The 25000-nt window shown below is 37.4% G+C and overlaps 1 protein-coding gene across 4 annotated transcripts in view; it reads right to left on the bottom strand.

Annotated features, from left to right (window-relative positions):
• nAChRalpha3 (nicotinic Acetylcholine Receptor alpha3) overlaps positions 1 to 25000 on the bottom strand; it is a 515737-nt gene that overhangs the window by 291319 nt on the left and 199418 nt on the right. For all 4 annotated transcript variants that reach the window (XR_010953203.1, XM_067785642.1, XM_067785641.1 and 1 more), the window contains exon 3: positions 23113 to 24755. Coding sequence is in view for 3 of the 4 variants with exons in the window: in XM_067785642.1 (XP_067641743.1) it covers positions 23113 to 23167 (55 nt within the window). In the remaining variant the exon portion in view is untranslated. The remainder of the gene's footprint in view (positions 1 to 23112; positions 24756 to 25000) is intronic.

The raw sequence follows: 25000 nt of genomic DNA, 5'->3' as shown, positions 1-25000 counted from the left end.
TGTGCTTTTTTAAAACCTGGTATTCTTCCGCATCCAGGTTCTTTTGCAGGATCCGGTACCTTTTGTGTACTATATTGAAACGGGTAATATTTCGGATCTGGCTATTTTTCTAAACCAACCCGGGTTCTTTTTTAAACCTGCGTAGTTTGCCAAAATCGGTCACTTTTTTAGAACCGAGTATTTTTTTTTTGGATCCGGATACCTTTGAAGGCGCGAGTACCATTTCGTGTCCGGATATTTTTTGAATCGAGTTCTTTCAGAATCGGTACTCTTTCAGATCTAGGTACTACTTAAAACCGGGTAGTTTTTCTGATCACAGTACTTTTTCAAAACCGCGTTTTATTTTTTTAAATCGGAAACTATTCTGATCGGCATACTTTTTGGCACTAAGGCACTTTTTTGTACTCAGTATTTTTTAAAGAACCAGATTATTTTTGAACCGCATACTTTTTTGGAACCAAATATATTTTGGAATCGTATATTTATTTAGAACCGTGGACTTTAAGCACCGGGCAATTTAAAGCGGACTAAAGAATTTTTAGAATCAAGGTCAACGAACGCACTTAAACTGATGAGATATAGTTACTAACAGTAATAACTCTTATTCCAAACGAGAGTATATGTGTATATATGTATGCGGCGGTAGTATCGATATCTTTGACCTAGGTATTACCGTCCGAAGTGGTGGAACTGGAAAAGATCGTTTATTTCTTTTGTAAATATCACATTGATGTACATACAAATAAAGCTAATAAAAGAGAGGTACAAATTTATATGTTTTAACAGAGGCCGTTGGGAGATCGTCACAAGCCATATAGTAGCTAATTTGTAGGACAATTTAAGCAGTAGCACAATTCAAACTAGACCATAAGTTAGGCGATAAGCTCCTCTGAAGTATAAAAGCACACAATTTCTATTACCATTATGAATAGCAAGCTCCGACCTCGCTTCGCTGAAGTCCAGTCTTATACAAAAATTAATGAAAAATTTATTCGTCTCCTTTTGCGATTTCGATCCATCTTTATTTTTAGTTTTTCGCGTATTCTCTCTCGCGCTCTCCTGTTCCTAGTATACATTTTTATTTTGCTCTCGTTTCGCATGTGTCATTCGCAGTAAAATAAATATCTTTATGACTTATAGAGTAAAGTTTTTTATTCCAAACTTCCCAGTGACCCAGAGAGGCAAAGAAGGAGCCAACAGGAATCTTCTGCCTCATATTCTCTGCTTTTGAGTCTAAACTACACAAAATACTCAAAGATTTGGCATTCAGGGCAATATAGTACAGGGGAAGTTGTTATTTAAGCTTAATGCTAAGGACAGAGGAAAGGAAACCACTGGCATCTTGAACTACTAATGTGAGGCCTTTGGTGAGCACTGGAAATTCCCCCAAGTGTAATGCATTGGCTGTAGGATAAAGTGATTCAGCCGCTCCTGTTCTATAGAGTAAGTATTGATATGGTGGAAGGCCCTAGATACTTATTCTACTATCAAAAGATCGAAAACCTTGAAATCAATGGCCATGATTAGAATAAGTATTGTCCTTCGTAATGTTAAATATGTACATTTGTATGAATTTATGTACCATACCTTGTCGTGGGTGTGGGAGTCGCAGGGCGAACTAGGATTTGGCTTTGATTCACGGTATATGGGCTTACGAACAATGCTCATTCTAGTATACTTACTAGCTTCTACTTTATCCCTATCAATAAAGATTTCTCTGCGCCAGTTTCTGCTACGGATGTTAATCTCAAAACTCATGTCCTCACGAGGGAAGAATGTAGTATGGAAATTAATTGAAACAAGGGTTTGATGAACTATTTACAGATGCATCTAAGTTGGACTGAGAGTTTTCTTTCAAGAACTCAGAGTGGTCGCGAGTTTAAAACTAACTGCCCATTCAGCGTCTTCAAAACTGCAGTCGCCATAAATAAAACCACAGTTAGCCGTATGCTAGCAGTGCGCCAGGGGTTAAGCAGTCCAACAACTAGTTACAGAGGCAAACTGTTATTAAAGTATTTAGTTTCAAGATAGTGCGGCCCATCGTATTCTGCGAGTACCTACACTCACTCGCTTAAATATAGCTACTTTTCAATAAACATTGTCTGGATGCCGGGGCATAGCAACATTTATTTATTTATTTATTTATTAGTCTACAAATTTAACAATTAATCAGACTAAATATAGAATAGTATAAAAACAAACAAAAATACTTGGTAACTTAAATATATAATAATTACAAAAATATACTGAAATACTATGTATTAAATCATTCAATTGCAAAGACACACAGAGGTGTAAGGGGTTACACCTTACATATTTAAGGTACTAAGTAAGTACTTTTTAATTCTGAAAATCGGATCGCATGTATCAGAGCTTTTGCAGTGATTATTTAAATCATTACAAATGCCACGAAGTGGGTCATGCATTTCGAAGTTCGATCTGCAAGTAATTATATGCATTTGTTGAAAATACCTAGACGGTCTGACTGGCACATTGAACTTAATTTCGCCAAGCAGAAATGGGCTAGCTATCATCCCTCTTAAGAGTTTTACCATTAATAAGACATTAAGCATCTCCCTACGGCTCTGTAATGTAGCAACTCTAATAGTTTTAACCCGCTGCGGTACGGTGGAAGATTCCTTGACGTGTCCCAAGGCAAGTGTTTCAAAGCAAAAAGAAAAAAATGTGTTCGGACTGACTCCAGTTTATCGCAGTGAATTTGATAACGTGGGCTCCAAATTATCGAAGCATATTCCAATATTGGTCTCACCAATGATGTAAACAGAGTTCTAGTAACGTACGGATCATTAAATTCCTTAGATCAACTTTCATTCACGAACGCCAAAGTACCTTTAGCCCTTCTAACGCAAGTTTCTATATTTAACCTAAAGTCAAGCTTAGGGTCCGTTGTAACACCTAGGTCAGTGAAGTTGGTAACTTGCTTAAGAACATAATCTCCAATCACATACTCATGGAAATTAAAGGTTTTCCGTGTAAAATACATGAACCTACACTTCGAAAGGTTTAGTGACATGAGGTTAGCATTACACCATACAACTAGGCTGTTCAGATCCAACTGAAGAAGTGCTTTATCCTCTGGTGAGCGGACAGGCATAATAAGTTTCACGTCATCCGCATAAATCAACGGCTTACAGTGCTTCAAAACACTTGGTAGGTCGTTAGTGAATAATAGGAATAACACTGGCCCAAGATGGCTACCTTGTGGAACACCAGAAGTTACATTGATAAATTTGGACTAACAGTTGTTAAAAACAACTGTTTGTTTACGTTTATTCAAATAAGAAGAAACCCAAGAGAGAAGTAAAGGACGAAAATCTAACCGGTCGAGTTTGTGTAAGAGCAGAGAATGGGACACTTTATTAAACGCCTTACTAAAATCTGTGTAAATAACATCAATTTCACAGTTAGATTTAAAGCTATTGGATAAAAGGGTCGTAAACTCTAGAATGTTAGACACTGTTGACTTTCCCTTACAAAATCCGTGCTGTGATAAGTCAATAACCGAAGATAGACTAAACGCCAGTTGTTTTGTGATCGCTTCGAACAGCTTGGGAATGGCATTGAGTTTAGCTATTCCTCTGTAGTTTGTGACACAAGATCTGCTGTCACTCTTATGGAGAGGAATTATAAATTACTCTTTCCACTTCATAGGAAACATCCTTTGCTTCAGGGAGGGATTAAATAAACAAGCTAGAGGTCGATATAGGTATTGTGCACAAGTTTTTAGCACAACTGGCGGAATTTGATCAGGTCCAGCAATGTAAGATATTTTCAGATTATCCAGATGCCAAAGAACATCCTCAGCACTAATAAAAGGAACTAATGTCGAATTAAGTGGGAACAAACTAAATGTATAATCTGACGGCACCGAATCGGATGAACTCGAATAATTAGATTTGAGATAATCTGCAAACATATATTCTTTCTTTTCGAGTTAACGAAACTGTAAAACACCTTAGGGTTAGAAAAAATTTGACTCCTTCCTACTAATATACTCTTTATAGCAACTGCTGTTTAGGGTGTTATATTATGATGTAAGAGTAAGCAGCATAGGCAGTTCTTGTACCAGATAGTTTGTATCGCTTGAACAAACGCGTCTTTTCGTTTTTCAGATGTTTTAGTTCTTTAGTGCACCAAGCAGTTGATGTAGCTGTCGAGGTGTTCGATAAAGGCATTTGTGAAAAATCTCGTGAAGCGCATTGTTAAAGTGAGATAAGCTCACTTCAATATCCCCGTTGTACTCAGGCCAGGTAATTTTTTAAATCTCGCTGATTAGCTCGGACCAATTAGCTTTCCTGAATAGAAACCAGCGAGGAGTCTCACGCGCAACTTTGGACCTATGCTCAGGAAGATCGTGAGATTCGAAATGCAAAATAAATGCAGGATGATAGAGATCTTCAGGCAAAGTAAACGGATCACATCTATTTACAAAACATCTCGAAGTGTCATCTACGAATATCAAGTCCAAACATTTACCAAATTTGTTGTGAACATTGTTCAATTGATAAAGTCCGGCATCAGCTAAGTCGTTTAAAAAATCGTACAAGATAGCACGGGAAGATGCAGGAATCAGAAAACCATCAATGCGACTCCAAGACACCCCAGGCAGATTAAAGTCACCAAGCGAATGGACGAAAAAAAATATCAGATTGTGGCGGAATGTAACTTGTTACAAGGTATATATACATTGAAAACAAATTAACACGCACGCAAAGCAACTCAACATCGTCAGAGTTAGAGAGATGCACCACATCCGCAGAAAACCTAGTGTGAACTGCAATCAGGACTCCTCCACCAATTCTACCCGGACGGTCTTTTCTGAAAATTTCAAAAGAATCAGATACAATTTCAGAATTAAAAACAGTCGGTTTCAACCAAGTTTCAGTGAAAACCAGAACATCATGAAGACAATCATGGCTTTGAAAAAACATGTATGCTAGTTTGGTGTTGAACCCCCTAACATTCTGATAAAAAATATTTAGAGCATTCCTCATTAAAAATGAGATAGTATTAAAATTTAAATTACGAATAGCAGCATTACTCATTGTGACACTACTACAGCTTTGGTATGTGAGTTTTTTGAACCTTACCAGGGTGGCTGGTCGGCTTCCTGGTATACAGGTGCACCACAGAATGAACCGGCCAAAACGAAGAATTCAGTACTTTATCAAAGTATTAGTCAGGAACGACGATACATCTCTGTCATATTTGAAATTGAACTTGTATACATTAATGCTGCTGGTTAGTGCAACACCAAGCTTACTACAAATATAATTAACGATATCAGCTTCCGACAACGAAGCATGCAGCCTTGCAACGAAGATAGTCTTGCGAGGGGGAACGGCAGTGACCTCCCTCCGAGGAGTATGTGCATTGGCCAATTGATTAAGATTTTTACTAGCAGCTCTAGAACCAGCAATGTTGTGGTTGCTCACTGAACTAGGCAATTGCTCAGTAGCAGAGAGAGAAGAGTCACCGCTCAAATTAGTACAGCTGGCAACAGCAGTTTTGTTAACAGCACCATCATTAATATCATTAACAGCGACAATTTCGACATCAGCATTTAAAATAGCGTTAGAAATAACATTAGCAGCAGAAACAACAGTTACAACAGGTATTGAAGAGCCACTGGTAATAGTGACGGTGTTAGCAGCAGTCATGGTTGCATTGCCAATAGCATCAAATTTAGGAGAAGCGCTCACAGGTATAATTAAAGGCATGGGGCCACTGTTAACTGCAAGTGCAGGGGAGCGAGCAGCGAAACATAGGCACTTTGTGCATGGTTGAGTGAGCTTTGGAGTGAAAAGGTCAGTCACCGACAAAGCTTGTGGTATATGCGCGCAATTTTAGCTATATCGTATCAATACATGTGCGGCATTGAGCGAACTCACAGCATCATTCAGTGTATTCATTCCCTCAACTATTGTTTCAATGCACTTCGCATTATTGTCGGTGTTATTGGTGTAGGTGTTATTGTTTATTGTTTGTTTATTTGCTTTAATTTCTGCCTTAATTTCGTCAATTTGTGTGCACAAATCCTCAGATCTTAATTCAAATGTAGTAATAATAGATTGAAATCCAGATTTAAAGGAAACTAGGACGGTATCGTAAGCTTTGTTCAGCTTATCATGTGCATTCAAGCACTCACCACACATGGAAATTATATTTTATAAACCGATCAACATCAAACTCCGATATGGATTCGCAGCAGGCACGATGAAAGATTTTTCTACAAAATCCATTGCATGGTACAATAAGGCTATATTTTTTTAAGAATAGCTTTTCGAATTTACCGCAGAAAGATTCCATTTGTTCTTTAATATTTAAAAACAGGCAAAAATGTAAAAAATACAAAACAAAAGTATCAAGAACACGGAGCGAGCAAAAACACGTCAAAACTTCGTCTTTACACGCCAAAGCTTCGTACATACCTGGCAATAGTTATGCAGATCCCTCAGCCTGAATTGGTACGTGGGAGCTAGATGTGGATGACAATTAAGGATATTGACGCGACCATCTGCCAGGTGTTGAAACTCTACTGCTCGGTTGTTGATGTTAAAAATTCAGCAGAATAACTAACGGTCCCTAAAGCCCATCTCTTAATGGTGATTTAAGGGGCACTGCCGTTGGGAAATCTGTGCGATGAGGTTAAGTATTCTGAAAAACACCAGCTCTGTTCGTTGTTTCGAAATTGTTGAGGTTGAGTCATGTGGTGAATTCACGCTTAAGTATGCATGTATACATAGCAACGGAACAATTTCAAGGTCAATGTTTTCCTTGTCCGGAAGTATATCGTTGTTACGTAGCGATTTATTATTGTTAATTATTCCCCCTAGTGGGGGACCATGTTCAACAAGGGGCTGTGTAGCGCAAACCTTATGTTTGTCAGCGCAATACATAGCTTCTCCACACCCAATTGTCAACCTCACCTATCCGCCGCGAATCCTGTTTCACTAAAAGACGAGGCTCTTGCGACCCTAAACTCCTAATGGTACTTGGGGGTGGGGAGGGAGGGATAGTCTGAAGGTTTAATGTGGCCACATAAACCGTTCCCGAGATGGTCGGGCTAGAACATTCATGGTGCTGTGTTACCGGAGCGTACCGGATCTGTATCCGACAAAGGACCATCACATCGATAACAATCCCCAAAGCCTTCGGAGAGCAACCTTATCGCTACAACAACAACAACAAAAACATTGTTAGTTATTGTGGAACCACTCAACTGGGGCACCGGCAACCCCTCCCAACCAAAGTTATGTTGGAAATGTCATTAAAAATATATAATTAATAATAAATACAAAAACAATCAAAGGGACGGTAGATTTGTTCTGCCACATACTATGTAATCAATGGCTGGCAATCCAAGGAAAGGGAGCATACTAACTAAATCAAATGTAAGGTAATAGCAAGTTAAGAGCAAATTGTGAAAATAACTTAAATGGTGAGAAATGTTCAGAAGCATCTTTTGTACGTTTTCTTGGTATCGTAAAGGCCACTCAAAAGCAGAAGCGGAAGGCGAATAAAACATAAAATAAATTTAGGACAAAACAGGTGAAATACCGACTTGATAACTGTAAGAACGCAAATTCCTTACTTAAATGTGTAAATGTATGTGTGACTGAGCATAAAAAATAACGAAATAAAATTACATAATAAACCAATGACATTACTTCTGCTAATCCGTCGCCGCATTTGGTCTGCTGCTCAATTGTCTTTTATCTCTTTCAAAGCTTTGGAATTAATTTAATGTGCGTTTGTTCGTAGATGTGACAAAAAATAAAAATAAAAAGCTAAACAAAACCCCAAAAAAAAGAGATAAGAAATAAAAGCAGAAGAGTCAAATAAAAGAAAATGTATGTAAGTTAAATGTGTTAGGCGTTTAAGAATACTTACTTACTTGAATGTACTTAGGAGAGAAGGCAAATTAAAGAAAATTCGTTTACAAAAACATACAACTACGGTCAAAATCTTAGTAGTGGCAGTGAATCTATAATGGTTTTTAAAAAAAAAAATTATTTTTCCTCTTATAACCCAAATATCTAACAAATCAAATCCTTAAACATATTCAAACTTTATCTTAATTTAATAAGGTGGGTACAGGAATGTGGCCTTAGGTTAAATCCCGACAAGACGAACCCGCTTCTCTTCACGAGGAAGTAAAAGCCACCTGCCTTCAGACTACCATTCTTAAACGGCCAGCAACTAACCCTGTTATCGAGTACCATGTATCTGGGACTAACAATTGACTGCAAGTTGAATTGGAAAGTATGCATCGAAGAGCGGGTAAGGAAGGCCTGCGTCGCCTTCTATACCTGCAAATGAATGTTTGGTAAGAAATGGGGACTCAAGCCAGACATGGTGCTTTGGATGTACGAGGCGGTGGTGCGACCGGTGCTTACCTATGGTTTCATAGTCTGGTGGGAAGCTAAAGGTAAGAGCTACAATCTCACCAGCCTGCAAAAAGTCCAGCGCACTGCGTGTGTTGGTGCCATAGGGGCCGGACGCACTTGCGCCACAGTTGCTTTAGACACCATTTTGCACCTGCTTCCGATCGATCTTGTACATCGTCACAAACCGCACTCGGACTCAGGGAGTCTGGGTGTTGCAAAGATACTCAGCAAGGGCATAGTAGTATCCTAAAGAAACTTCCGGATGGTACATGTAGTACCGAGACAGATTACTACCCTCGCAAACTGAGGTTTGAGTACGGGTGTAATACCGCCATTCCAAGCAGAAACGAGTGGAAGGGAAACCCGCAAGCCTGCAAATCACTGGAGGGCTTGAATGTAGCTGGTAAAGTTTGCATCCTGTCGGATAGCCAAGCAGCGATAAAAGCGCTTTCCTCGCCACACATTAACTCAAAATTAGTGTGGGCTTGTAAGCGACGCATATCCCAGTTATCCACCAATCTAGAACTACGCATTATCTGGGTCCCGGGTCATAGGGGGATAGAGGGTAACGAGAAGGCCGACGACCTAGCACTCAGGGGCTCATCGGAGATGAACGAAGAAATAACCAGTGTCGAAGTAGGCATACCCTTAGCAGTAGCCAAGGGGAATATCCAAAGCTCCTACTTGAAGAAACCACAAACAAAATTAAATAACATCACCACCTGTGCAATATCAAAATCCATTTGGCCAAACTATTATGGAAAGAGGACGAGAAGTCTTCTGAACAAATCCAGGGCTAACACACGCTAACTGATAGCAGTCTGCACGCATGCGGAAAAGATGGGCATTCCGTATAACGACTACTGCAGAAGCTGCAAAGATCCAAATGCCAAGGAGACAGTAGAACATTTTATGTGTAAATGCCCGGCTCTAGCTAGAGCCCGGCTGAAGTTCCTTGGAACCCTGTTTCTAGAAGACCTCAGAGGGTTATCTGTGATAGCAATCCCGAATATTCTTAATTTTATCAACAACTCTGGCTGGTTGTAATACATTGACCGTAAAATTCCGTTAGGTTTTTAGACGAGTTATATGGCATCATAACGGCTTTCAATAGCTACTGGGGCGACCAGGATCGCAGCCATTGCACCTACCTACCTAAGATAAACAAAAATTTGGGAAAACTGTAGGTAATTAAAGTAAGATAAATAGTAAGTAACATTTTTTTTAAATTAATATTTAGCTGCATAACCCTTATTCCTTAGAATTGCAGCACAGCGACGTGGCAGTGAGTCATCAAGTTTTTGGCATCTTTCAATCGAAATGGACTACAATGCACTTTTTACAGCTTCCCATAGTTGCGTATGCAATATTGGATTGCGTTGGGCTCCTGCCACCTTGACATAAGCCCGCAAATTTTCAATAGAGTCTACGTCTAGTGCATGTAGCGGTAATTCCATGTTGTTGGTGTGGCTTACCTCAAACCATCTTTTTAGTACTTTAGCTCGTATATTTCGGAACGCTGTTTTCCTGGTACGTTCAAACAAGTGGCATTTCACTCCTGGCATATGACAGCATAATACATGAAGCGCTAATCATAATTTCCCTAACCCATTAAATGAGTTCCACGCGTAACCAAGAAAAGCATGCCCAGACAATTATACTGAAACCTACATGCTTTACTGCTTTGCTTGTACACTTCGGATGGTATTCGGTATTAGGTAGCCGTCTTACATATTGGCGTGATGCCTTTTCACCACACATGGCAATCTTCGACTCGTTCGACCATAAAATGTTACGCCATTTGGCCGAAGGTCAAATAAATTTTTTTGCAAATCGAAGTCTCTTGTACAAACATACGTTTCAGTCAACAACGGTACTTTTCTTGGACTATAAGCAAATGGGTTGTGCTCGACGAACAGTCCCAATGCTTGAAAACATTTTTAAGATATCTTTGATTGCAATAGCAGCCGCAAATGGAAAATGTTTGTGGCATATGACGATGGTTTTATCTTGTTTTACCAACATTCCTGGCTTTCTCCACGCTTTTTGCCACTTGGTTGTTGGTAAACAGCTAATGTTAGTTTGCAATTCCACATAAGTTTTGCAATCAGCAAGCAATTTGTTTATGAGGGTGCGCTGCTCAGGGCTACTAAGATCTTGGCCGCAACTGTACGCAGTAAATTACAAAAAAAAAAAGCGAAAGCGAAAAAAGCCAAGAAATTAAAAAAAATAAATGTAAGGCGCGATAACCTCCGAAGAGATCTAAGGCCGAGCTTCTCTTCCAATTTGCGTCGTGCTCCTCTTGATTTTCCCTACAAATTGGCCGGACGGGACCTACATGTTTTATGCCGACTCCGAACGGCATCTGCAAAGCAGATGAGTTTTCACTGAGAGCTTTTCATGGCAGAAATACACCCGGAGTGCTTGCCAAACACTGCTGAGGGGCGACCCCGCTTAGAAAAATTTTCTTCTAATTGAAAAATCTTATTTCTAAAATTTTGATGTTGCTCTGCCCGGGAGTTGAACCCAGGGCATCCATACCATCACACCACGGTGGCCGCCAAATTAGGAACATACAAAAATATGCGTGAGTGACCTAAAACGATGTCATTGAAAGATTTTATTGCCGGCGTCACCCGATTTAGATTAGCGGCAAAGTTGTGACAAATAATGGGTGGAATTCCCCTTGAGACTGGCCCATTATGTGTTAATGAAGCTGTTTAGGCGTCCTTGCGAGAGGGTTTTTCAATTCTTCGTACACATATACATAATTGCGTGTATATGTAGTGATATTGTATTGTATTTGTATTGTAGATATGTGTTCTAAATGCCCCAGTCAGCAGAAATTATTTGTGTAAGATTTTGTTTAGTGAAGGCAATTGAGTTTACTTTTAAATAAATAATAACAAATGAATTGAATTACGCCGTTGCACTTTCACTTAACCGCGCTAATTTTGTGACAGAATTTTTTTTAAATAATAAAACAACGGAAATAGCGTGATTCTCTCAAATATTTATTTATTCATTACTTAGACCATTAACTAATGCATTAAAAAGTAAATAAAATATGCCGACTTTGCACAGATGCTGCTTGATTCACATTCAAATGAGGGCAAGTAGAAATATGGCATGAAATGTCTTCCACAAATGACTGGGGAAGGGAGCTGCAGGAACGCAAATGTTGATCTGATGACCATCGTAAAAAGCGTGCTTGAGGTATGGAAAGAAGCCTTATTTTCATTGGTATTGACCATGGTATAAAAAAGAAGGTAGTTCCACCCAAATTTTTTTGACGTATTTGGGGATTTTTGAAGTTTCATAATGTTCGTTATTTTGCTAGAAAAGGTGAAATTATGGTTTTTCGGGAAGGAAATTTCCTTCAGCATGAAAACGCAGTGAGCACCTGAGACAATAATAATATGCTTCAGCACGATTTCTGTGCATAAATATCGATTGATAATGACACATACATTAGTTAGTGACTCATATCTTTTTGGTAGCTTGACCCGAGACTGAAAAAAATACACGAAAAGTCTCTTTGTTCTAGCGTGGCCCTATTATCATTCCTCTACAGTGGATATTTCTGAAGGCATATTGAGAAAAAGTGTCAATGCTAAAAGGGCACAGAATGTGCAAAGAAGGGGCTTGTTCCAAGGTGACCTCTGGTACAAAGGGCAAAAAACTCTCAAAACTAGTGGCTAACCTGCAGAGCTACAGGGCAATGTTCTCCCTCCTCCAGAGCTAAGCTTGAATTATACAATAAATAAAAAATGTGGACTTGTAGCCAATTAATCACCATTCAATTTCATAAAAGTTGTGTTTAAGTATGCTAAACTTTTTAGAAATTGCGGTGTCGGTTTTGCAGGCCCCCCTTTGGGCAATCAATTGACAAACGTGTATGTTTTGTCAATATGTTCTGAGCAATCGTAGGGACATTTAAAAAGGCTATATTTCCTTGCTTCTTATACTTCGATCCATGTTTCTCTACCAAAGCAATTTTCGGGAGCTCGAAAAACTTTTTTTTTACCCTCCTTTTTTTTAGACTGATATTTCGTATTAAAATATTTGCAACGATTGCGGCTCACTTTTTTCTTTAAAATAACTATGAAAGAAATTTAGTTGTATCGCTTAATATGAAATCTATCGAAATTAGAAAAATTCGTAACATTTTTCAATCTGGTAGCTTGTTTTTGGTGGCATTGTCATTGTCCCCGCAAAAGTCCAGTGGCTAACATCACACTAAATGGAACTACCTCCATTTTTTGTATCATGGTATTGACGATGATACCTGAAAATTATTATTATTATTATTATTAGGTCCCGATGCATTGCGCCTTTTAATTATGTTTATTTTGCATGACTTTCAGCCTATTACTCTGAGTCACGCAGCCTGGATAGGCGAGTCTCTGCCCAGGTCCCAAACTAATGGGTGTGCATGCCTTTATTGTGCACGCTACTCTTTCCGACACATTTTATTTGTCAGAAAATAACTAACGTCCGGTGGCTCACGGACTTTTGACTATATGAATTTATAAAGTTATTCAATTTAAATTAATAAAACAACAAAACTTATGCAAATGCTGTTACTTTAATAATTGTTTTTTTTTTTTTTTATTTCTAAGTACGTCTCCAGCCAGGATAGCCATGCCGATGTCACTCAACCATTTTTTTGAAAAACGCTTCATAAATTGTATTTTTCAGTAGAAGTATATCAAAAGCAGCTTCCTAAATAAGCTTTCGTAGTTTATAGCAGACCAAGTATCTTTAGTGCTCAATTAAATTAAAAGGTGCTGCGAAGAGCGCTGCCTAACAAGTAACTCAGTGACCACATTTAGGTTTAAATTTTTTCATTGATATTAGAGAAAAATTACAAAGTTTACAAACGGCGATGGTTATTAGGACATGTTTCCGAATTTCACTTCTTCTTCAGCTACCTTCTCGGGAGCTGAGTATTGAACTCGAACTCTCCAACACTAATGCTTTATACTAGTGTAAAGTAACCATTCAGCCATATGAATGCCCCGCTGCTCGCTTTCCCATTGGTCTCCAAGTGTAGCCTTTTTGTTAGTATTCCGGTATTCACCATTTATGTGTCAAAATAACTACAGCGGAGATAGAATATATGAAAGACTCGAATGCTAAGTATCGGTGCGATTCGTGCTCATCTGCCCGCCGAAGCTCTCTACACCGAGATGCTTTACCGCCAACTCAGCTTTTACAACAACAATTTAAACCCACAAATATCAACCTGCAGAAAAATAGTAAGCCAAAGACACCAAGCACAACCGGTTTTCCAAATGATCTGCAACAACAACATAATACCGTGCAGAGCAATGCTGATAACATGTCTAGCAGCAAAAACTCGGAAAACGAAAATGCAGTAAATAGCGTGGAGAGTGATAATGTAATAACTCTTGAACTCTTGTACAAAGAGATCATTAGCCTCAAAGGAATTAACACTGACTTTTTGGCAACAATAAATAGTCTAAAAGGGGAGAATGATGCGTTACAAAAGAGAGTCGCTAAGCTGGAGCATAAGCTGAATTGGAGTGAGTAGAAACACATGGAGAGGGACATTGAAATTGTTGGTTTGCCTAACTTAACTAATCGACGAATGTCTTGAACAAATAGTTGTGAGAGCGGTAGGTGTTTCTGTGTCGCCTGGCCAAATCGAGAGGCGATACATAAAAACGGTCAATAGCTCTTCGTCTTCACCACGTGAAGTGCTATGTGTTCGGTTCTCTTCAATGGAAGTAAAGCGCAAAGTAATGAGTGCAAAATCTAATGCCAAGAATAAACTAACTACCGGATTGTTTTCAGGGACCAACAATAAACAAAAAATTTACATAAATAATAGCTTAACTAATTACAATAGAGCTTTGTATGCTGCTGTTAGCAAAATTAAAAAGGAAAAGGGTTATAAATATGCATGGTTTAGCAATTCAAGTATAATGCTAAGGAAAGCTGATAATGATAAGGTTGTTTTTGTGCGTTCTTTTGATGACTTGCCTGGGATTCCAGACTAGTTTTATTTCTAAATATTATTATTATTATTAAATTTTTATCTTTAAACCAATGGAAATTAATGATATCAACACCAACAACCTCATCATTAACAGCCCTTTAAATTCTGTAGACCAGGTTATTTCTGACAGAAATGCTCTTTATATTATTCATCAAAATATTCGTAGTCTACGGCAGAACTTCGACTCATTACTGTGTAACTTAGAAACATTTCCAGTCTACCCAGATGTAATATTTGTATCCGAAATATGGATATATTCTCATGAGACGAATTTTTACAATATTCCTAATTACGATTTTTTTGCTAACTATAATGATGAATATTCTGCAGGTGGAGTAGGAGTTTTTGTACGCAATTCAATGGATTGCAAATTTTTTAAATATAGTTTAACGAGCGCAGATATCTTGAAAGTTTCATTAAAATATGGGAATAAGGTTTTAGCCCTGATTTGCGTTTACAGGTTTCACTCTGAATCTAGTCAATCCTTTCTGGAGGAATTCTCAAACCTTTTAATTAATGAAAAATCGAGTTTTGCAGTTGTACTAGGTGATTTGAATTTAGATATTTTACAATTTAATGCAAGTTCTGAGAACTATCTAGCATTAATGGCGAGTAACGGATTTATTTCCTATTTAAACGAACCAACAAGGATTTCTTCTGGCACCTGCTTGGATCATATTTTTTGCCGTTCCAACAGTGTGCACCTTCACTGGTATTAATCTGGATCTGGATATTACAGATCACTCCATGACGGGTGTCAAGATAGGATTTCCCTTTCAAGAAAAAAAAAGGAGAAACCAAAAATAACAAAAATTAACTATTCACTACTAAATGAAAAATTACGTCAAGAGGATTGGGTTGATGTTTATTCAGAGAATGACATATCCAAGGCGTACTCTACATTTTTAAATTTGCTACAAAATTATATCCAGTTTGCTAGCTTTACCCGCGCTCCACGAAAAAATAAAATTAAACTTAAACCTTGGATAAGTTTTGACCTTATCAAGAAGACAAAGCTTAAGAATAGACTGGGTGCAAAGTGTAGGAAACACCCAAATAATCAAGAGCTCCATTCCAGGTATAAAAAGTTGTGTAAACAATTACAAAAGAATATTAAGTGGCAGAGAGATACTTATTTTCGTAATAGGTTACTAGAATGTAGCGGCAACGCAAAGAAGGAATGGGAAATTGTTAATAGTATTATCAACCCAAACGGCATCGGTGATGAAAAGTCTATTGCTCTAAGTGATCATGGCAACATCATTGACGACTCCTCTGCTGTATCTAATATATTTAATGATTTTTTTGCTTCAGTCGGTCAATCTAATGCCTCTTCCTGCAATTGTGTGATGTCAGGTAGGGAAGGAACTAGTTCAGGCAATAGTTTTTTGTTTGAACCTTTCTATGGCTCTGAGATCCTAACAATAATAAAACAACTTAACAACTCCGGTTCTTGTGGTCATGATGCTATTTCCAACCAATTGCTTAAAAATATAGCCCTTAACCTACTAGACATTCTGAAACATCTCTTTAATGCTAGTGTATACTCAGGAACTTTTCCAGAAGACTTGAAATGTGCGATTATTATTCCTCTGTTCCAAAAGGGTAACAGGGAAGATAAAAACAATTATAGGCCAATTTCATTAGTACCTTCCATTTCTAAGGTTTTCGAGAAAGCCCTTAAAAGCCGTATTTTACTTTTTCTTGAAAGCAAGAGCTTTTTCAGCCCAAGGCAGTTTGGATTTAGAGCCAACCGGTCAACCGAGGATGCTCTATTAGATTTTTGTATATTTATTCACCAAGAATTGGACAGTAAAAAACATTGCGCGAGTCTTTTCGTTGACATCACAAAAGCTTTTGATACTGTGGATCATGTAATTCTACTTGATAAATTATATCATACTGGCTTTCGAGGATTTATACATGAGTGGTTCAGATCGTATCTTACTGGAAGAGTACAACGCGTTAAAGTCTGCGGAACCCTCAGTAGCTCTAATCCAATTAAAGTTGGCGTTCCACAAGGTTCCGTCCTCGGTCCTATTTTATTTCTGGTCTACGTAAATTCAATTTTCGACATGCCATTCTTAGGGAAGGTCACTGCATTTGCAGATGATCTAGCGATAGCTTACGGCTCATCAAATACGTTCGACTTGATAAGTTGCATAAATCATGATGTACATGTTTTAAGAACGTGGTTCGCTAAACACAAGCTCGTTGTTAGCAATAAGACCAAGCTAATGTTTTTTAGCTTGAATGCAAAAATAAGACCAGACGTAGACATTGCTTTCCACTCCTCCAGTTGTGAGCGTCTCGCTCTCCACGATAATTCATGCCAAATGGCTCAGTATGGTATTTTTAATCCGCTCGCTATTTGTAATAACGAGTGCTTTATAATTGACGTTGTTGAAGACTTTCGGTATCTAGGTGTAACTGTAGATCAAAATATGAACTGGGGCATCCACATATCCCGCCTAAAGCATTATCTCCAATATTCTTTACGTTGTTTCTATCATCTCAGAGGTTGCTGCTCTAACTACACCCTTAAAACAGTTTATTATGCGCTTGTTCATTCTAAATTGTTATATGGTATCAGCTGTTGGGGGGGAGCATCCTTTAATAAAATTCAGTCTATCCTAGTTTTACAAAAATTCGTTATTCGTAAAATATCTAGGGTAAATCGACTGCATCCCTCAAGAGAGCTTTTTAGAGATCTAAGGATTCTTCCAATAAGGGACCTTTATTATTTTAAAGTTTTAAAAATCTTTTTCATTAGGTGTGGTTATCTGCAGAGTATGAGGTCGGAAACTTATAACCTTAGGATAAACTTTCATCCTACAGTTATTGTTCCTCCTTCCAGAACCACACGCTCAACAAAGTTTTATACAATTGTATCCAGGAAACTCTTCAACATACTACCCTCCGAAATTCGGGCCAAGAGGAATGTTCTACAATTTACAAAATGTGTGAAATCCTTTCTTCTGAGTTTCTCACATAATGAAATCGAAGTTTTGCTACGACCTATTCAATAATTAGCTTAATAACAGAGACTAAAAGCAAATAATAGTAGTAACTTTCTTTACTTTATTTTATATACCTACACCATAATTTTTTCTTTTACTTACTTTTAGCTTTTCCAATAGTAGCATCTTGTAATAAGGCTAAAAATCATATTTAGGTTTTAAAAAAATTGTAACTTAATTTCTATATTTAGCAGTCACCCCACTGAACTAATGTTTCAATATTTTTGATAGATATGACATTTGCCACTATGTTAAGCTTAACATAAAAAATGTGTTACCTTTTTCTTATATCTACACGGTCTCATACACATATTATGCATTCGTTAATTTATACTTCATAATGTTAAACTTTTTTATTTTTTTGCTATTGTAACTTTGCTACATATGTAAATAGATAGGTATAAGAAAAATGAAAATGAAAATATACTACATATACTACTACTACTACATTTAGGTACATAATAATTCTATATGCTTTTTAATAGTAATTGTGTGCAATAATTATAGGCGCGCCCTAAGGGCTTAGTAATATTGGGTGTATAGCATTGCGCCTATGGAAGCAGAGGCCCCCACTCCGTTGGAAAGACCAGGTGGAAAACGATTTAAACTCCCTTGGTGTGACCAATTGGCGCCGGTTGGCGGAGCGAAGGAGCGACTGGCGCGCCTTGTTGGACGGCTATAGCCGCTTAGACGGTTAAGCGCCAATTAAGTAAGTAAGTAAGCATTGCTTTTATTAGCAGTACTTCCGCTGTTCGCTATTATATCAATATTATTATTTGTATTTAATATGCTCAAATTGCTTTACACAATCGTTTTGTTAGTGATATTAGAGAAAAATTACTATGTTTCCAAACGGCGATGATTACTAGGAGACTAGAGACCAATTGCAAAGCAAGCAGCGGGGCATTCATATGGCTGAGCGGATCAAAGCATACGCCACTACACTAGTATAAAGTATGAATTTTGGCGATCTCGAGTTCAATACTCAGCTCCCGAGAAGCTAACTTATTAAGAAGTGAAATTTAGAAACATGTCCTAGTAACCATAGATGTTTGTAAACTTTGTAATTTTTCTCTAATATCGATTTGAATCTTTCAGCTACAATATTTTGGGCAGTTTCGCTTTGCTATATGTCCTTTAAAATTTTTTTTATACCTTTCATGAACATGGAATGGTACATTAACTTTGGTCCGATGTTTGTAACGTTGAGAAGTATAGAAGATAGACTCACCATTAAGTATACCGAATTGATCAGGGCGACGAACTGAGTTGATATAGCCATGTCCGTCTGTCCGTCCGTCCGTCTGTCTGTCCGTATGTCTGTTTGAACGCAAACTAGTCCCTCAAATTTTTGAGATATCTCAATGAAATTTGGCACAAGGATTTATTTTTGTATTATATTAGATATTTGTCGAATCTAGTAGGATCCGACCACTATAACATATATCTCCCATACAACCGATCGTTCAGATAAGACGATTTTGGTCATTCCTGTCGCAATTTAGAAAGTAGAAACGTGGAACTTGGTGATATATATTCTTATATATCATAGAAGATATCCTGAAAAAATCACTTTGATCGGATCTATATATAGTTATATCCCATACAACCGATCGTTCAGATAGAAAGATTTTTGGTAATTTCTCCCTTAATTTCGAAAGTATAAACGTGAAACTCGGTGATATATATATTAATATATCATAGAAGATTTTCTGAAAAATCACTTTGATCGGAGCTATATATAGTATATATCCCATACAACCGATCGTTCAGATGGAAAGATTTTTGGCCATTTCTCCCTTAATTTCCAATATAAAAACGTCAAACTTGGTGATATTTATTCTAATATATCATAGAGGTTTTCCTGAAAAATCACTTTGATCGGAGCTATATATAATATATATTCCATACAACAGATCGTTCATATAAGGGGTTTTTTGCCATTTTTATTTTATATTTATCTTAAAAATCGTTTAGGTATGTACATCTGTTTAATATATATTTCTTATCTTATACATCCGATTATTTGAAGATTACGAACGGGATAAGATTATTGTTCAGCCCCATTCACGAAAGGTATGAAGTCTTCGGCACAGCCGAAGACAGTCCCGTCCTTACTTGTTTTTTATTGTTATCATTTATAAAATTTTAGACATTTTTTTAACTTATCTAATGCACTCTCTCGTAACATACTATGCTTATCGTTATCAAAAATTTAATTAGTTAATTTACATATTTCCTTTTCTGTAATGATTTAATTGAGTAAATAAGGTAAAAAGGTTAATGAGCTACTGATTGGGGAGTTTAGTATTAAAGCGCTTATTCAAATTATATATACAACAATGCCCGCTTCTATCTTAAATTTTTGTTACCTTTCATGAATATGAAATGGTACATCAATTTAAGTTGGTCATAAATAATAAGTACTAAAGTAAGAAGGCCTACGTCTACCATTAAAAAAAGCGAGGTGGTCAGAACAGCAAAGTGCATAAATTAAGCTATGACTGCCTATGTTTTTGACCTCAAAATAGTTGGTAAATATTTAAAATGCTGGTGCTGAATTCAGTGACATTTTTCGTTGTGATCTATTATAATCGCTTTTATTGTGTTTGTAGTTCGAAGGTATTGGGTATTGTGAAAACAGGGTGTATATGCAGATGGCATAACGCCTACTAGGCTTGACTTTAAACCAAAGTTGTAAATAAAAAATTTACGTAAATCACCCTTATATTGAAAATTCTACACGCTCTGCAATATATTTGTAATCACATATACTCGTAACGACAGCGGCCAGGGACAAATGGATAAGTTTTTACGAAAACGTACAAGATGGCAGTGAGTCCCAGGGGGTAAGAAATATTTCCCACGAGAATTTTAGTTCCTTGTGGTACTTGAGAGATATAAATATATGGGCGCTGGAAAATAAGCAGTGAATAATCCTTAAAAATTAATGATTTTCTCAAACTTCAGCCACACGAACTGGCTTAAAGGGGCTTTGCTAATCATCACCCTGTCGAACGTGTTATTTAAAATAAATTTTCAGCTGTACAGGTTAGGTTAGTTTAGGTTAGGTGGTAGCTGCCCTGATAGAGGAAGCTCACTTGGACAACATGAAGGTGACGTAGGTATTGCTACTTAGAGAATCGTTGGGTGGTAACGATAAAGTTTCGAATGATACCGATCTCAACCTTGGATAAATCCTCTGGAGATCCAAGTGAGTCGCGACCTCAGTACTTTCGCCTAGCTCTGGCAAAAGGTGGGCAACAAGCATAAAGTGATCACCTCATCATCCTCCAGACAGCTAAAGCAGGATGGGGTTTCCAGTATATTGAGACGTACCGCAAGTATACCTATGGGACAGTGCCCTGTCGAAACCTCAATAACCATTAATAGGTGAGCCTTAGTTAACCCAATTATTTCGGCAGATCTCCTGTCATCCCATTCCGGCCAGAATGGACTTGTTACCCTGCAAGAGGTGGTGTCCGCCCAACGTTTGCTCATCTATGCAGGAGCAAACCACATGTGGCCAGCGGAATCCGAAATTCCTACAGCCGTCTTCATCTGGTCCAGTTGTACCGATTCGGGCTAAGAGATTCGCTTGACTGTTGCCCGGGGTATCAGTATGACCCGGGAACCAGCTAATCTTAATTATAAAATAGTTCGAGGCAGTCCTTCTAAAGGACCTCAAATGTAGGGCATCCAAGTAATAGCTTTAGCTGATAATCTGGCAGTACCGGCCAATGGAGAGTTTCGAAGTATACCCTTTAAGCTCTTGGGGGGATACCTTGTAGTAGTGGTTAGTTTGTCCAAATCTTGTGAAGTAGCGGTTTAATTATGCTTCTCACGGAGAAGTTAAATAATCCTATAATGCCGCTGTGGGTCTACTGGAGAACGTTTTAAGGTCTTTATATTAAGATGCTGCGGCGTCTGTGTGATATGGCGATCTGGCTGATTCTTTCATTCAGAAGTGTTGTTCAGATGGAATGTAATATACACTCCATCCATCGTCAAAAATAATGAATCCATAACCGTTCGATGCGAGGTTCAGTACAGCGTAGTTTTTCGTACAATACCAACTGGAGTATTAAATGCATTGCTGAGTATCAACATGGCTGTCACCTGCCATCTAAGTTGTAAATGGACCTCAAGGCATTAAATATGTGCTTGGCAACAGACAACTTCCGAATTCCTCAGCATTTTTTCATACATATTAAAAAAGCGGCTTTTTTTTACGAGCTATTATCCTCGAAGAATGGGGAAGCCATATATACATTATTTGTCTGCAGATACATACCAGAAAGATGGCAAGAGCGCAGAGTCAGCTGGATATTTTTGCAACCCAACCATTGCAGTGTCTTTCAAGGAGAGGTCGCCGCAACTGTGTCAGGTTAAAACTAGGTCGCTCTCAACATTCAGTAAAGAGCTCAGAGTCAGCTGGAAATTTTTGTAACCCAACCATAGCAGTGTCTTCCCAGGAGAGGTCGCCGCATCTGTGTCAGGTTAAAACTAGGTCGTTCTCAACATTCACGCGTATTCTTTGGAAGAGAGAGCGAGCCGGAGGTGGATAGAAGTGGAGATTTTGAAATTTCGGGTTATATTTTTAGGCATGTATGTATATAATTATTATACCATGCCGTCACCTCAAAATTGGCTTAATCATTTTTTTGGCGGTTAATCGCGTAATCGATGTTTGCCGTTTAGTAAAAAGTCACGCTAACTATCCCTGTTTAGAGATAACTGACACCCATTGGGAGCATCAAAGAAAGTCAAGTCTTTCTCCACCTGCCTATCCCAAATCAATACAATACTTTATTGTACGGAGCATCTTCGTCATTGGGCTTAGATTTAGGCTTAACCGAAAAATTTTAAGTTGTGTTTATTGACAGGTGTTAGATTTATATCACCCTTCAAAGTTCTAGAATAATCCGTAAAAAGTTATGGCTAACGCAATTAGGGCTTAAGCGACATTTTCTTTGGACTATACCAATTTTTCAAGATTAAAAAGCCTTTTTAGCAATTATGGCTTAATAAGTTTAATAATTTTCCTTATATTACTTATGATGTAAAACTTTAATGCAAAATTTGAATAGTTCTCCCTGAGCTGGACGAACGAATTGAAACCTATGGAAGTACTAAGAGCAGTAATAGATGGAATTGCAGGTCCAATCCAGTAAAAAAAAACAACGTCTTTTGTTAAAACTTTAAAATTTTCAGATACTGTGTGAATAATGTACGACAAATTTTAAATCTCAAAACTAGAGCATACGTTTAGGCGCCTTTTTCCAAAAAAATTGTAAACGCAAAACATAATTTCTTGCACTCCTAGGGCATTAAATTTGTCAAGGTATACATGAAGTAAAGTCAATCGTGATATAAGTGTATGTGCAAATTACAGTCGAAAGCTAACAAAAATACTTTGCTTAACACAATTTTCCACAAAGTAGACACTTGCATACTTTTAGGTAAGTGTAAGTCTCCAACATTTTTCTACAAATTAGGAACAACTTGTTATGGCAATTCAAAGACTTAGGCAAGACTGCTGCCATCGCAATTGAAACAAATGTTTAAGTTGCACTAGATTTCACACATTCAGACAAACGTGCGCACACACACACGCTTCTTACTAAGCCGACTAACTATAGCTACAGGCACTTACTTGTTATAAATGAAAGCACAAGGAACATATCCAACGCCACTTGAAACCACTTCATCTCATTTCCCTCTGCGCTTTGTGGTTGCTTGGGTGCTGCTGCTGCTTGCTGCTGCTTTATTGCTGCACACTTACCAATGCCCACTACTGCAATTATGGCTCTTAGTACTTCACTTGCTCTGCAGTTACAAATCAATGTTGATGCCAATGCGTCTTTATGCCTTGTTAAGCCACAGAATCTTTTGGTTGATGCAAGCACTAGAATTTTTTTGAATAATTGGTGGTGTGCGTATGTTGTTGTTGTTGTATTAGGAAATAAGATGTGCTTGCTAATGTCATTCGCAATACGGAAGTTGTTTGTGCTTGTGTTTGTTATAGTGTGTATGTGGTTTTTAGTCTTCGTTATTGCTGTTGCTGTTGTTCTTGTATATGGTACTTTATTTGACCGTCAGGCTTTGGTCCTTTTGCTCTACGCTTGCCTATGTTTTTCTGTTGTTGTTAGACTTAATTGGCTTTGCTGTTATTGTGGCTTTAGTATTGTTATATGTGTTATTTTTGCTGTTGTTGTTGTTGTTGCTATCTCTGTTATATTCTGTGACGTAATGTTGTTAGCGATTTTAAGTTGTGCTTCAGTATTTCCTACTTCATACCGCTCAATGCCACCGAATTGTTATCTCCCACAGCGAATTTCTCCTGTGGGGTTGTTGTGGTGATGTTTAAAGTTAAGCTTGTTGTTGTCGCAGCTTTTGCTGCTCTTTTTGTTACGTTTGCTACGACCGCGACTTTGATTGCCGCTTTTACGTAGCAATGTTGCAAGCTTATGCCACTTGTGTTGTTGTTGCTGTTGTTCTTTTTGTTTATGTTTGTGTTGTTGTATTGCCACTAGTTTGCCTTGTGCAGCTATTGTGAAGAAGTGTTTCTTATTTAAAGTTGAAATTTTTGTTGTTGTAATTTTCACAGTTGCTGCAATATTAATGTATGTTGTTGCAATTACTGCTATTTGTGCTGTTGTTGTTGCTGCATGCGCGGATTTATGCATTTGTGTAGGAAATTTTTTGGCTTTTGAAACAATGTTTGCTCGCAAAAAAAATTATAGGACTGCTGTTTGTGTTTTTTAATATCAAGTGCTCCTCTTACTGCTTCTCTGCTGCTTCTACTTCGGGGAATTTTTTTTTAATTTCAACCAAATTTGTGTCGTTAATTTTGCTTCTATAAATCTTTTATTTTTAAATTTTTATTTTTAGTTTTTTTTAGCATTTTTCTTTCAGCTTTCTTAAGTTATTTTCATTGCAGTGTTGTTTATATTTGCCTTATTATTATTATTTTTTTCTCTTTGTGATTCTCCGGAGGTTTAAGTGGCAGCTGAGTTACACACATACGCACGTACACACCTATATAACTTTTTTTTTTTTTTTCTTTTAAAAAATTTGCTGCTTATTTTATTATCTTTTCTTCTCTATTTTACTTAAATTTTTAATTGTTTCTGTTCTACGTTTTATCTTTTATTTTATTTTTTTTCGTTTCGCTAGTTGAAGTTGCATGGAGTTCTTTAATTCATTTTCGTTGGCAGTTTTGTGTTTATCTTCTGCTTTTTGTTGCCTTTATCAAATAAATCTTATTGCGTTTGTTATTACCACTTCTATTTGAATCTGTAAGAAATATAAAGAAGAAGGAGAGACTTAAGAAAAATGGCACACTTACTAAAATAAATTTTTTAAATTTCGCTGTTGAATAATTTCGTTTAAGAAATTGAAATGTTTCGTAGTAGAAACAAAGACTCAGATCTACAAGGAAAATGTTGAAATTATTTCACATTCTTAAGTAAACTTTTTTTTTTTTGCTATGACTATCTTAAATTAGCAGTATTTTTGGTGTTTTAAGTACAAATATTTAT

Source organism: Eurosta solidaginis, chromosome 4 (genome assembly GCF_040869045.1).
Source record: "Eurosta solidaginis isolate ZX-2024a chromosome 4, ASM4086904v1, whole genome shotgun sequence".
Taxonomy (NCBI): domain Eukaryota; kingdom Metazoa; phylum Arthropoda; class Insecta; order Diptera; family Tephritidae; genus Eurosta; species Eurosta solidaginis.
Note: the sequence above shows the minus strand (reverse complement) of the source record. Positions and strands in the feature narration are given on the sequence as shown.